The 12326-nt window shown below is 41.7% G+C and overlaps 1 protein-coding gene across 1 annotated transcript; it reads left to right on the forward strand.

Annotated features, from left to right (window-relative positions):
* Window positions 1-891: 891 nt before the first annotated feature.
* On the forward strand, window positions 892-12080 carry Arpc5 (actin related protein 2/3 complex subunit 5). Its single transcript, XM_048356938.1, has 4 exons — window positions 892-1238; window positions 3721-3793; window positions 6262-6438; window positions 11098-12080. The coding sequence occupies exons 1-4, from the start codon at window positions 1096-1098 to the stop codon at window positions 11158-11160; spliced, it is 456 nt and encodes a 151-aa protein (XP_048212895.1). The 5' UTR covers window positions 892-1095; the 3' UTR covers window positions 11161-12080.
* The last annotated feature ends 246 nt before the right edge of the window (window positions 12081-12326 follow it).

Raw genomic sequence — 12326 nt, forward strand, 5'->3', positions numbered from 1 at the left:
CAATTGAAAAAAACTGTCTTGATGGGCTCATAAAAAAACTCATAAACATCAATCTTAAAAGTCTAGTCACTATTAATCCCTCAGCACCGGAAAGCCTTTCTCTAGTATTCTTGGCTCCCAATAACCACTTATTTTAAGATGCCAATGACTGACACTGCCCCGAATTCTACAAGTTGACCCCAGTTCTGTCACCCAGGCTCAGTCCCTGCCCAGACACCTTCTCCCCCCTCCCGATGGCTAGGATACCGAGTTCGGATTCTGCAGGTCCCGTCGAGATGCTGTCACACAGGTCTGACAGATAAGATGTGACCTTTCCACTCCGTCCTTGGAGACCTCCCGCCGGTCGCGCAGTGTTGTTCCAACCCCCGGCAAAAGGATCCCGGCTCAGGAATGCAGCTCCGGGCAGCGAACAGTCCGAAGTGATGTCTCCGACTAGAACTGTGTTGGGCACCAGGGCGTGCATCCCTCCACTCCATACTCCTGCCAAGTGCTGGGGGCTCGGTCCTGCAGCCAGTCCATCCCACCCGCACAGGGAGGTCCAGACCAGCAGGACCTCTTACACAAGACTCCTCTGACAGCTCGTGGGCAGAAGCGGCGGCCGCAGCAAAAGCCAGGGCCACCCATCCGCAGTGTTCATAGCTACTAACCTAAGCCCCCATCACCACCAAGACTGGACCGCAGAAAAGCGTTTCTATGGGAACCCACGGTGATCACGTGATGCTCTCAACTACCCAATTGCTTTTCACCTCCGCTTTAGCTCGGCTTTCTGCCCGCCCCCGCCTCCTTCGCCGGGCCCCGCCCCTTTCCTGCAGCGGGCCCGCGCCTGCGCAGCACGTCCTGCGCGCTCCCGGGCGCGCGCTCCCCGGGGAGCGCGGGGGCGGCGTCGGGGGCCGGAGCTTCGGGCTAACCTGAGGAGGGAGCGGCACGTCTACCGCGCAGGCCCAGAACCGCCCGAGCCGCGGCTGCCGGGCGACGCCCAAGAGCGGAAGAGGGAAGTGGATCGGCCGCCGGGCTGCGGGTTCGTGTCGCTGGGCTAGGCTCACTGAGGTACGGGCGGACCGGAGAAGAGGCCTTTGCGGCCCGTACGGATCAGGGATGTCGAAGAACACGGTGTCGTCGGCCCGCTTCCGGAAGGTGGACGTGGATGAGTACGACGAGAACAAGTTCGTGGACGAGGAAGACGGAGGCGATGGTCAGGCCGGGCCCGACGAGGGCGAGGTGGACTCCTGCCTGCGACAATATCCTTGCGTTGGCCGTCCGTGGCGGCGTCCCGCGCCCGCGCCGTCGGTCTGTGGGGTCGCGCGGGGGGGCCCCGTCCCTCCCGGGACCCGCGCCCACCGCCCAGCGGCTCGGCTGGAACCCCGCTCCTTGGGTTCCTGGTTCCGGTCGGGCCGGGGGCTTCCTGTTTCCCGCGGGCCACTGCCCCCCCCCCTCCCCCGGCCCCCTCGGGTAAGCATGTCTGTCCCCGGGATTTCTCGGGGCGCGCGGCGCCGCCTGGAGCCCGGGCCTGCGGCCGCGCCCTCCCGCCCAGCCCCGCGCTGGCCACGCATGGCGGTGGACAGCCGAGTTTCGCCCAGAACTCTGCCCACCCGAGGGGAGGTTAGCTCTGGAAATTCCTGACTGCGGGGAACGGGCGGCCTTCTGGGGGTGATTCTGCTCTTCCATTGATGTGTGTTTGATTTTGGTAGCGTTAGAGTAACTATAACCCATTCCTGGAGAGATGGAGAGGTTTGCACATTGAGCGTCCCCCTCTTCCCCGTCCCCCTCTTCCCCCTCCCCCCGGTCCTTCCAGTCCCTGGGCTTTTTAATTCTCAAAAATAAGAATTGGCAACATACAGGTTGTAGATAATGTGTCTAACCCGGCCAGGAAAGTGAACACCTAACACCAAAATTCCCAATAAGGAAGCTTGGAGCTATTTACCTGCTAAGAAAAGGACAATAGGTTCAAAATGGGGAATGCATGTGGAGAATCTAAAAAATACTTAAAGAATACTTAAAAAATAGAAGATGAGTCATATGTGCACAGCAGGATCATTTTTTTGATCCTGAATTTGTTTCCATCTTAGTTAAAATATGGCTGTCAGTTCCTGGTGTTTGGTTTGCATATTTGAATATTCATACCTTTGGATTGGCATGTGCATCAGATCTCTTCAAAATTGTAAATTTTGAAAAAAAAATAGTTGTGGCATTGCAGAATCTAGATATCTATACATCTATTACTCTTTAGTGTATTTATAAAGCAGGCTGTTTGCTCATCAAAGTCCTATTAAATATAATGGAAAAATATATGAGCAAATATATGTAGCCATACCGTATCTTTGTTATAAAAGTACATAAATGCAGCATTATACATTTGTCAATGTACTATGTAGGTTTTCCTTTGATTGCCACAACTTTTATAAACAATCGTTACTATTCAATTATTTAAGCGCTTGGCAAGGAATTTCGAGTATTTAAATGTCACCTGTCTACAAGATGCAGACTGCTGCTGTAGAAATCCATTCATCCTTAAAATAACAGCTTATCACCAACTAAAGTTTTTTTTTCCTCAAGCCTTTTTCTTCAGGAGATAAATGAACATTCTTTGTGATTGAATAAATGATGGCTTATAAAACTAAGGTATTTTAGGTAATTTGTGATAACTACTGACAGCTACTGAAGTATCCATAACAAAAATAATCTTAAAATACATGATATTGTCTCTTCTTACCCTGTTCTAACCAGGAGAGACAGCAGCCCTGTGGTTGGCTACTACAGATTGAGGAACAAGTAAACTCCATGTAGTTTCCTTTTAGGGGAATGACTGTACATTCTGACAGTCTGATTGGTCTTTCTTTTTTTGTGCTTGCTTAACTCACTGGTGCTTTCAAAGAGAGACTCGATTCAATAGGTATGGTCTAACAGAGTTTGAATAGCCTTTATGAAATATGAATGTCTAAGATAGAAAACGTAGGCTGCCACCTAAGGATCATATAAATTATTACATCTTCTCTAATAGACTTTTTCATCAATATTGAGAGATTAATAATGTGTGTCATTCAGATTATAGAGTAATCTGCCTGCATTTTCTGTCAGCATTTAAATAAATATGAAGTTTTAATAGTTTTAACATAGGTGTGCTTTTTTTATTTTCCCAGTTCAAATTTTAGTTGAAAAGCTGTTTGAGTGCCTAATAATTCTAGTTTATGTTTTAGTGTTTTCTTAATACCAGTCTGGGTAATATTTGCATATGCATTTCACTGGAAAATGAAAGATTATCACTATGTTTATTTAATAATTAACCCAAGGATAAAAAGTCTTGTTTTAAAAAATATATTTTTTCTTAGTGTCAATATTTTACCTCTGGTTGATATTGAAAACCAACACATTGCTTTTCTAATATTGAACATAGTGAGTTCAATCATTTTTCTTATGCATAAAGTCTTTTTTTTTTTTTTTGGCCAGTCCTGGGCCTTGGACTCAGGGCCTGAGCACTGTCCCTGGCTTCTTCCTGCTCAAGGCTAGCACTCTGCCACTTGAGCCACAGCGCCGCTTCTGGCCATTTTCTGTATATGTGGTGCTGGGGAATCGAACCTAGGGCCTCGTGTATCCGAGGCAGGCACTCTTGCCGCTAGGCTATATCCCCAACCCCAAGTCAAGTCTTTTAAAAGAGTAGCTGCAAGTAGTTTCTAATGCTTTCCCAGGGGTTTCCCTCCCTGTTATCCCCTTAACCTCTATCACAGGAAACATGATGGCTGCTCTCCAGGCAGCTCTGAAAAACCCTCCTATCAACACCAAGAGTCAGGCAGTGAAGGTGAGTCACAAGCCTCTTGCTCTGGTCTGCTTGCTCTTGGTCTGACTAGGTTACTTAATCTGGCCTCAAGCTTGTAATCCTTCTGCTTTAGATTTGTAAGTAGCCAGGATTAAAAGTATTCATTACCAGGACCAGCTATGATACACTTTGATAGGTAAAAATTTCATATGACAATTGATGTAGAAAACTGAGCACCAGTGGCTCATGCCTGAATTCCTTAGTACTTATGAGGCTGAAATCTGAGGATCATGGTTCAAAGCCAGACCAGGCAGGAAAGTCCATGAAACTCTTATCTCCATTTAACCACCAAAAAGCTGAAAGTGGAGGTATAGCTCAAGTAGTAGAGCACTTCACTTGAGCCCTGAATTCAAGCCCTAGTTCTGGCACCAAAATAAAGAAATAAGAGAATTAACAAAGAATTAATTTTGGATAGTAGACAAATTTTTTAAATAGAGAAATTAGGTTGGGGCTTTTAGGTAAGTATACTCAGGCTGAACATAAGTCCTGAAGAATTAGAAAAACTCGTTACTAAAATAAGCAGATTCTCATATTCATTATAAGAAAGCAAACATATATGAGGAAATAAAAAGGTGATCTTCATTATTCAGGTAACAATTTCTGTTTTGACAGAATTTTATAACCTTATTTTTTTTTTTTTACTATATAGCAGTACACATGAATTTCTTCCCTTAGCCATATTATTTCTATGGCATCCTAGTAGTTGTACACTAAAATGATTTAGTTAACGTATAACTGATCTTTGATATTTTGGGGTTGACTTTTTTTTCTTGCTCTATGTAGGTATTAAAATGAATAATCTTGGATAAATCACTATTTCCTTTCAAGAAATTCCCCAAAGTAAAATGCCAGTTTAAACTGGCATTTAAAGCTTTAAGTACATAAGGTATTGCCCAGTTGCCCTCCAGAAAAGTTGTGCAATGCACATACATTCCCTGCAGCAGTGCCTCACTGATTGCTAAGGTCCTATTTCCTTTGTTACTTGTTTTTTTTGTTGTTGTTTTGTTTTTTTAATGAAGCCTAAAGCCTCAGCCCACTGCCAATGCCTGTTTATACATCCTAGAGCCTCACAAATCTCCTTGAATGCCATAATAATTAGGTAACCAAAAATTTTGTAAGGAGAAAAATCTCTTTGGTTTTTAAAAGTAGTTAGGAACTCAGTGAACCACCTTCTGCTTTTATGTGGGTGTTTGTTTTTTTTTTTCACAGCTTGTGGGTGGGAGGTTATAACTGTGGATGCAGAGTTATTTTTCTAAATCGGGTAATTGCATATTCTTTAAACTGAAGATAACAACAGGTGGTAAAATGATTCTGTAACATCCTGACCAGTAAGAATGCCGAGGGTATACTTTGTGGTGAATAGAAGGAAAAAGAAATTGTCAATTAAGTATTCTCTTTACTTGGCTTTTTGGGTAAGAAAGTAGGTTCACTTTTGGAGCAGGTTTTTACCAAGGAAAAACAATCATTACAAATAAACATCACTGTGTCTCATGTCTATAGATAGAAAATTCAAAACGCAAAATAAGTTTGTTTGTTTGTTTGTTTTTTTAAATTAGGCTGGGCACCAGTGGCCCATGCCTGTAATCCTAGCTACTCAGGAGGCTGAGATCTGAGGATTATGTTTCAAAACCATCCCAAGCAGGAAAGTCTGTGAGACTCTTACCTCCACTTAATCACACCCTACCCCACCCCCAAAAAAAGCCGGAAGTGGAGCTGTAACTCAAGAGGTGGAGCAGTAGCCTTGAGCTATCAAGATCTCAGGGACAACACCCAGGTCCTGAGTTCAAGTCTAGGACAGCCCCCCCCCAAAAAAAATAGGTTTTTATGAAATTATTTCTGAAGGAAATAATTCCAAGTAGAACTACAAATTATTTTCCTTCCTTTGTCAGGATTTCTTTTCTAACTAAGAAGGAAAAGTCAGATGTGTTCCTAAATTGTGAAATGACCACATTACTGTTAGTACACATTGCTCTCAGCTCTACCTTCAGTCGTGTCAAGAGTCTGAGTACATGTAGGACTGCCGTGCTAAGCCAAACCAGCCTTTTTGTAGTTCCTTCCTACTTGGCCTCCCTACCTCTGCCTTGCCCTCGCTCTTGCCCTGCCCCACAGTTTATTCTCAACATAGACTGTAAATTGGTCCTGTTGTCATGTTATGTTACTGCTCTTCTGACCCTCCCATCTTCTGAAAACCAGAGTCCATACAGTGACCTGCAGGCCTTCTATGATCTCTCTCCTAGCACCCTGACTCCTTTCCTGCTCCTGTCTTAGCCACCCTAGTCTTTTGAGCACACTAGGTCCCACACTACCACACTTGTTTTCCCATTTTCCCTAGGTTCCTTCTTTAACAGTCTTCAGGTCTCTGCTCAAATGTCACCTCGCCATGGTCTTTCTAAAATTACAGCCACTCACACACATATTGTCTTAAATTTTTGGTTGTATATTTATTCCAGGATCGGGCAGGCAGCATTGTCTTGAAGGTTCTCATCTCCTTTAAAGCTAATGATATTGAAAAGGCCGTTCAATCTCTGGACAAGAATGGTGTGGATCTCCTCATGAAGTATATTTATAAAGGCTTTGAGAGCCCATCTGACAATAGCAGTGCTATATTATTACAATGGCATGAAAAGGTATGTTACTAACAGTAAATCAAATTGTTCTTTAATGGAATGGAATAATATACAACAGGAATGTCTTACCTAAATAACCGCACTGACTGTTGCACATCTTGATAGTATAAGACTTGCTTTCTAGTCTTGGTCCTGAAGATACTTATTTGCTGAACTTTATTCACATGTATTATTATGGATTTAGAATTATTGAAAACTTGGCAAAAGAAAAGTGTTGAAAATCATAATTTCCTTACAGTGATCAAAAGATGAAACAGCCCATGATGGAGATAAAACGTGACACATGGAAGGTCTAGTATGTGCTTCCACACATGGATGAGCATGGAAAACATTCTAAGTGAAGTAAGCCAGACCATGACAAGACAGTATTTCATATCTCACATAGATAAAATAATGTAGAATAGGCAAATTCAAAAGGACAGAAAGTCATTAGAGGTTTTTACCAAGGACTCAGGAAAGGAAGGACTAGAAAGTGATGGTGTGGTGGAGACAGGATTTCCATGTGGGTGAAGAGAAAGTTTTGGTAATAGATTATGGTAGTAGCTACACAACATTGTGAATGTAATTAATGCTGCTGAATTTTAAACTTAAAATGATTATAATGGCAGATGTAACATTTTGCCACAATTTTTAATGAAATCAGTAAATAAAAAATTCTTTTTTCTAGATTTTTCTTTTTTGATAGTGGGTTTATTGTTATTATAATTGTTTATTGTTATTATAATTATGAGGTACAGAGGGATTACAGTTACATACAGTACAAAGTTTTGAACTTTGGGCTTGCTAGGCAGGAACTCTGCCATTTGAGCTATACTCTAGCCCCAAAAATTCTTTTTTCTTTTTTTTTTTTTAAATTAATTTTTTTTTTCCTTTTTTTTGCCAGTCCTGGGCCTTGAACTCAGGGCCTTAATTAGCACTGTCCTTGGTTTCTTTTTGCTCAAGGCTAGCACTCTGCCACTTGAGCCACAGTACCACTTCTGGCCATTTTCTATATATGTAGTGCTGGGGAATTGAACCCAGGGCTTCATGTATACGAGGCAAGCACTTTTGCCACTAGGCCATATACCCGGCCTCCCCCCCCACCCCCAAATTCTTAACTGCTTCTTTGTTTCAGTTTCATGAATTTTATTTTTCAATATTAACAAATGTCACTACATCAATTTTTTTTAAGAAAGAAAAGATTTTTTTAACTCATGAGTAATGAGTTGGGGAGATAATCTTTCATACCCAATTCTTATGCTGGTAAAAATATAAATAATAAAATTTAAAGCTGGGCGTTGGTGGCTCGTGTCTATAATCCTATCTACTCAAGAGGCTGAGATCTGAGGATCATAGTTTGGAGCCAGCCAGGTAGAAAAGTCCCCCTGAGACTCCTGTCTCCAATTAACCATTTAGGAAAAAAATGCAAGTAAAGCTGTGGCCCAAAATGGCAGAGCACTAGCCTTGAGCAAAATGAGCTCAAGGACAGTGCCCAGGCCTCTGAGTTCAAGCTCCTTGACTGACAAAAAAAAACAAAAACAAAAATCCAAAACACCCCAAAACTTAAATAAAGCCAACAGACAAGGAATATATATATTTTTAAGTGGGCTATTAAAAAAAAAATTTCTGGGAGTTGGGAATGTGACTTAGTGGTAGAGTGCTTGCCTAGCATACACAAAGCCCAGGGTTTGATTCCTCGGCACCACGTAAACAGAAAAGGCCAGAAGTGGCGCTGTGGCTCAAGAGGTAGAGCAAAAACAAGCCAGGGACAGTGCTCAGGCCCTGAGTCCAAGCCCCAGGACTGGCCAAAAAAAACAAAAAAAAAAAATCTGTAAATCCAAAACAGCAAAAGGAAAACAGAACTTAAAGTGAAAAAATTTTTAAATGTTGGTAGAATTATAAGACTGTTATCAGCGCATGGAATAAAATAGACCACTTTTACTCTGATAAAGATTTCTGAGAAAAGACTTTATTTGAAGAGAAAAGAAATTCTCAGAAGCTTATTTAGGAATGATTCTCTTAAGTCTGTCAGAGTGAAAACACATACAGTGAAGGTGGGAGAAAAATGAAGGAGTGAGTAACAAGTTTGACAAGAAATGTACTCACTACCTTACGAATATAACTATAATCCCTCTGCATATCACCTTAACAATAAAATTAAATTAAAAAAGGAAAACATATAAGATAAATACAGGCAGTAAAATTTGATGTTGAGCCTCAGTAAAGATATTTTCTTCCTCGTACACCATCAAAAAGCTCTATGTATGTATAATGTAACCATTCTTCACAATTTTCCCAGTGTAGTCCCCATTGCTGCCTGTAGCTCATCACAGTTACAAATAGTTCCCCTTTCACCTTTCAGGCTCTTACATGGTCATCTTGGTCATGGAACCCTTGCTGTTTGCCTGGCACTATGTTGTTGGCTTACATTTCATTTAGTCCTACGAAGAACCCTACAAGATATATATGCACTTTTATCACCTTCAGTTTACAGATAAAGAACAAACTTTAAAATCTGAGTAGCTCAGTGGCAAGGCACTTGACCATCATTTGTAAGGCCCTGGGTTCAATCCCCAGCACTGTGAAAATAAAGCAAAGCAAGAAGCCCAAACAGTGTAAGTCCAGTATAACCTCAGAATCATAGGGAACATTGAGAACTTACTGTGTTCCAGACATTCTTCTAAAGACTTAATAACTTATTTAATCCTCACAAAAATAATAGAGCCTTGCATTGGTGGCTTGCACCTATAATCTTAGCTACTCAAGAGGCTCAGATCTGAGGATCACAGTTCAAATCAAAGCTAGCCCAGGCAGGGAAAATCCATGAGACTTTTTTTTTTTCTTGTGTGTACCAGTTTTGGGGCTTGAACTCAGGCCCTGAGCACTATTTCTGGGCTTTTTTTGCTCAAAAACTGTGCTCTACTACTTGAGTCACCGTTTCACGTCAGCATTTTGGTAGTTGTTGGACATAAAAGTTTTACAGACTTTCCTACCCAGGCTAGCTTCATACCAGTCCTCAGATCTGAGTAGCTAGGATTACAAGTGTGAGCCATTGGCACTTGGCTCTGTGAGACTTTTCTCCAGGTAAACACCAAAAAGCTGGAAGTGCAACCGTGGCTCAAGTGTTAGAGTGCTAGAGGGAAAATGCCAAGGAAAACTTAGCCCCAAATAAGAATTTAACCACACACACACATAGTGTTTCACCCCTGAGTTCAAGTCCCAGGACTGACACCAAAAAATGAAAAAGGAAAAACTTGCTATTATTTCTTCTTTACATCAGCCACCAACGTTTGGCAATCTTACCTCCTAAGTACTTCTCAAATCCATCCACTGAAGTGTATCTCTGGTGCCTGGTTCCCAGCATCTCCAGTCTGCTGCTATGGCTACCTAACTTATTTCCCAGCTGCCAGTTTTGCTTTCCTCAAATCTGTTCCCCACTCAGTCAACAGAATGATCTCTTCAAAATCCAAATGTGCCCTTGCCAGTCATTTGCAAATCAAAGCTTCTAAGTTTTCAAATCCAGCTTTATCTTCCATGCCATGCTGGCCTTCGGCTGTAGAGGTGCTAGCCTCTTCCCTGAGTGCACTGTGCCTTTCACACTAACATAGGTTTGCTCATAGTTTTCCCGTGTCCATCTGTCACCTCTTCCATTTAATGTGCCATTTTTCTCCAGGAAGCCCTACCAGAATCACTGCTCTATATTACAGGCTAGGTTATGCATCTTGTCTGTTATGTTGTAGCACCTAAGCATAGCTCTTATCATTCATACATTTTTATCTTTAAAAAATTCTGTTTCTATGACTGTTGCCTCCACACCAGCTATCGCATATTACCTAATACACAGCAGTACTCAGCAAGCTGCTTTTGGACACAAACTAGAGGTTCTAGTTAGTTGTATCTTTTAGTTTTTCAAGTGAGAGTTAAAATTCCTGAGTTTTTAGCTCTTTTTTACATTTAATTTTATTGTCAGAGTGACATACAGAGGGGTTACAGTTATATTTTTCTCCCACCTTCCCTCTTCCCCAATATATAACCCCCACCCCATTCATTACTGTTAATATAGTATCTTCTTACCTTGGGAAAAAAAACCTGACTAATCTAAGTAAAAGTTAGGATAGGGGCTGGGGATATGGCCTAGTGGCAAGAATGCTTGCATTGTATACATGAGGCCCTGGGTTCGATTCCCCAGCACCACATATACAGAAAACGGCCAGAAGTGGTGCTGTGGCTCAAGTGGCAGAGTGCTAGCCGTGAGCAAAAGGAAGCCAGGGACAGTGCTCAGGCCCTGAGTCCAATCCCAGGACTGGCCAAAAAAAAAAAAAAAAGTTAGGATAGATGATCCCAATTTGAATTTCCTAACTGGTAAGAATGAGAGATGCAAAATGTCTTAAATTTATATTTGAACTTGTCTCAGACAACAAACAGCATTATACTGCAGCCTGATTTTTTAAAAACACGATTTAGGAATAATTACTAGAATAAAACGAGTCTATGAATAGAATGGAAGTTCATGAGGGCAAGGACGTTGGAGATTTTATTGTTGTATGCCAAGTGCTAAAGGCAGCACATAGTAGGAGCACAGGAAGTTTACTGAATGCACAGTCTCGGGCTGAAGAATGTGTTACTTAGTATGAGACTTGACTCTTTGCGAGTGTGAACCTTGACCTTGGTTTGTTGTAGGCACTTGCTGCAGGAGGAGTAGGGTCCATCGTTCGTGTCTTGACTGCCAGGAAAACCGTGTAGTCCAGCCGGAACTGGATTTCAGCCACGAGAGTGGGAGTTGCTGGTACAAAGACCAAAACAACCAAATGCCATCGCTGCCCCGTGGGCAGCATCTGTTTCTCTCAGCTTTGCCTTCTTGCTTCCTTTTTTCATATCTGTAAAGAAGAAAATTACATATCAGTTTTCCTTCAATGAGAATTGGGATGAAATAGAGGAAACTGTTCATTGGGAGTGTTCCGTCCCCTCATAATCGTTTCAATGATGTGTATACCAATCATGTATGATTTACATATAAGTTTGATCGTGCAATTTAAACCCTAATGACTGATTTTTGTTATATTATTTTTAACTAATACTGAGAGATCTGATCAGAATTTGAGGCCAGTTTCCTAACTCATTGCTAATCAAGAAGTGATCTTTAGTTTTTAAAACAAATGAGAGACTGGCAGCTATTAACATTGGAAAACTGGACCATGCTTCCTTTTTTAAGTAAATCTATTTCTGGAAGAAGTGGTGAATGACCACCACTACAAATCTCCACCTTGACTTCTGCTTGCCTTCAGATTCTGCTGAGCTTAAATATGCTAATGCCTTTTAGCATCCAGTTGTCATGGCTTCTCAACTTTTTTGTGGTCACCCAGGGTCCAGAGCAAGGAGTCTTGCTCTACACAAGTCTGTCTATAAAAGATCAGAGCCTGTTTGGCACACACATTAAACTTTTGTTCTGATAATATGGTTCTGTTTGGGGAATGACTCCCAAGTCAGAAAGGACATATTGTAATTCAGACTCTGGGCAGCCTCTGAGTGAAATACTATTTTCTGTAAAAATACAGTAGCTGCCTTAAACATTGTGAGGTATACACAAGTATTTAATATGCCCTGTAAATCCCTCAGTGTTCTTCAGGGTAATTGGGATCTCAGAAGATTTGGTTCAGATCCAAGCAAATACACATTGCGTGTTTTAGTTCAGTGTTTTTCTTAAGAAAATGCCATTCAGCAAAAAAAAAAAAAAAAAGTTTACCTTATTGGAAAACCGAAACGGTTCTTAAGAAATGACCGGTGCTTACAAAAAAAAAAAATTATTATAATAAAGTAACTCCAAAATGAACCACCTGAATGCATATGACCAAGAAAGAAATCAGTCTATGTGTAGTATTTACATTGGATACCGGTTTCAAAATCAATGA

This window comes from Perognathus longimembris, chromosome 11, assembly GCF_023159225.1.
Source record: "Perognathus longimembris pacificus isolate PPM17 chromosome 11, ASM2315922v1, whole genome shotgun sequence".
NCBI classification, from domain to species: Eukaryota; Metazoa; Chordata; class Mammalia; order Rodentia; family Heteromyidae; genus Perognathus; species Perognathus longimembris.

Coding starts and splice junctions, on each gene's coding strand:
- Arpc5 (XM_048356938.1), top strand. CDS start 1,096: ATGTCGAAGAACACGGTGTCGTCGGCCCGCTTCCGGAAGGTGGACGTG. Junction 3,794..6,261: donor CCAAGAGTCAGGCAGTGAAG/GTGAGTCACAAG, acceptor TATTTATTCCAG/GATCGGGCAGGCAGCATTGT. Junction 6,439..11,097: donor TATTACAATGGCATGAAAAG/GTATGTTACTAA, acceptor GGTTTGTTGTAG/GCACTTGCTGCAGGAGGAGT.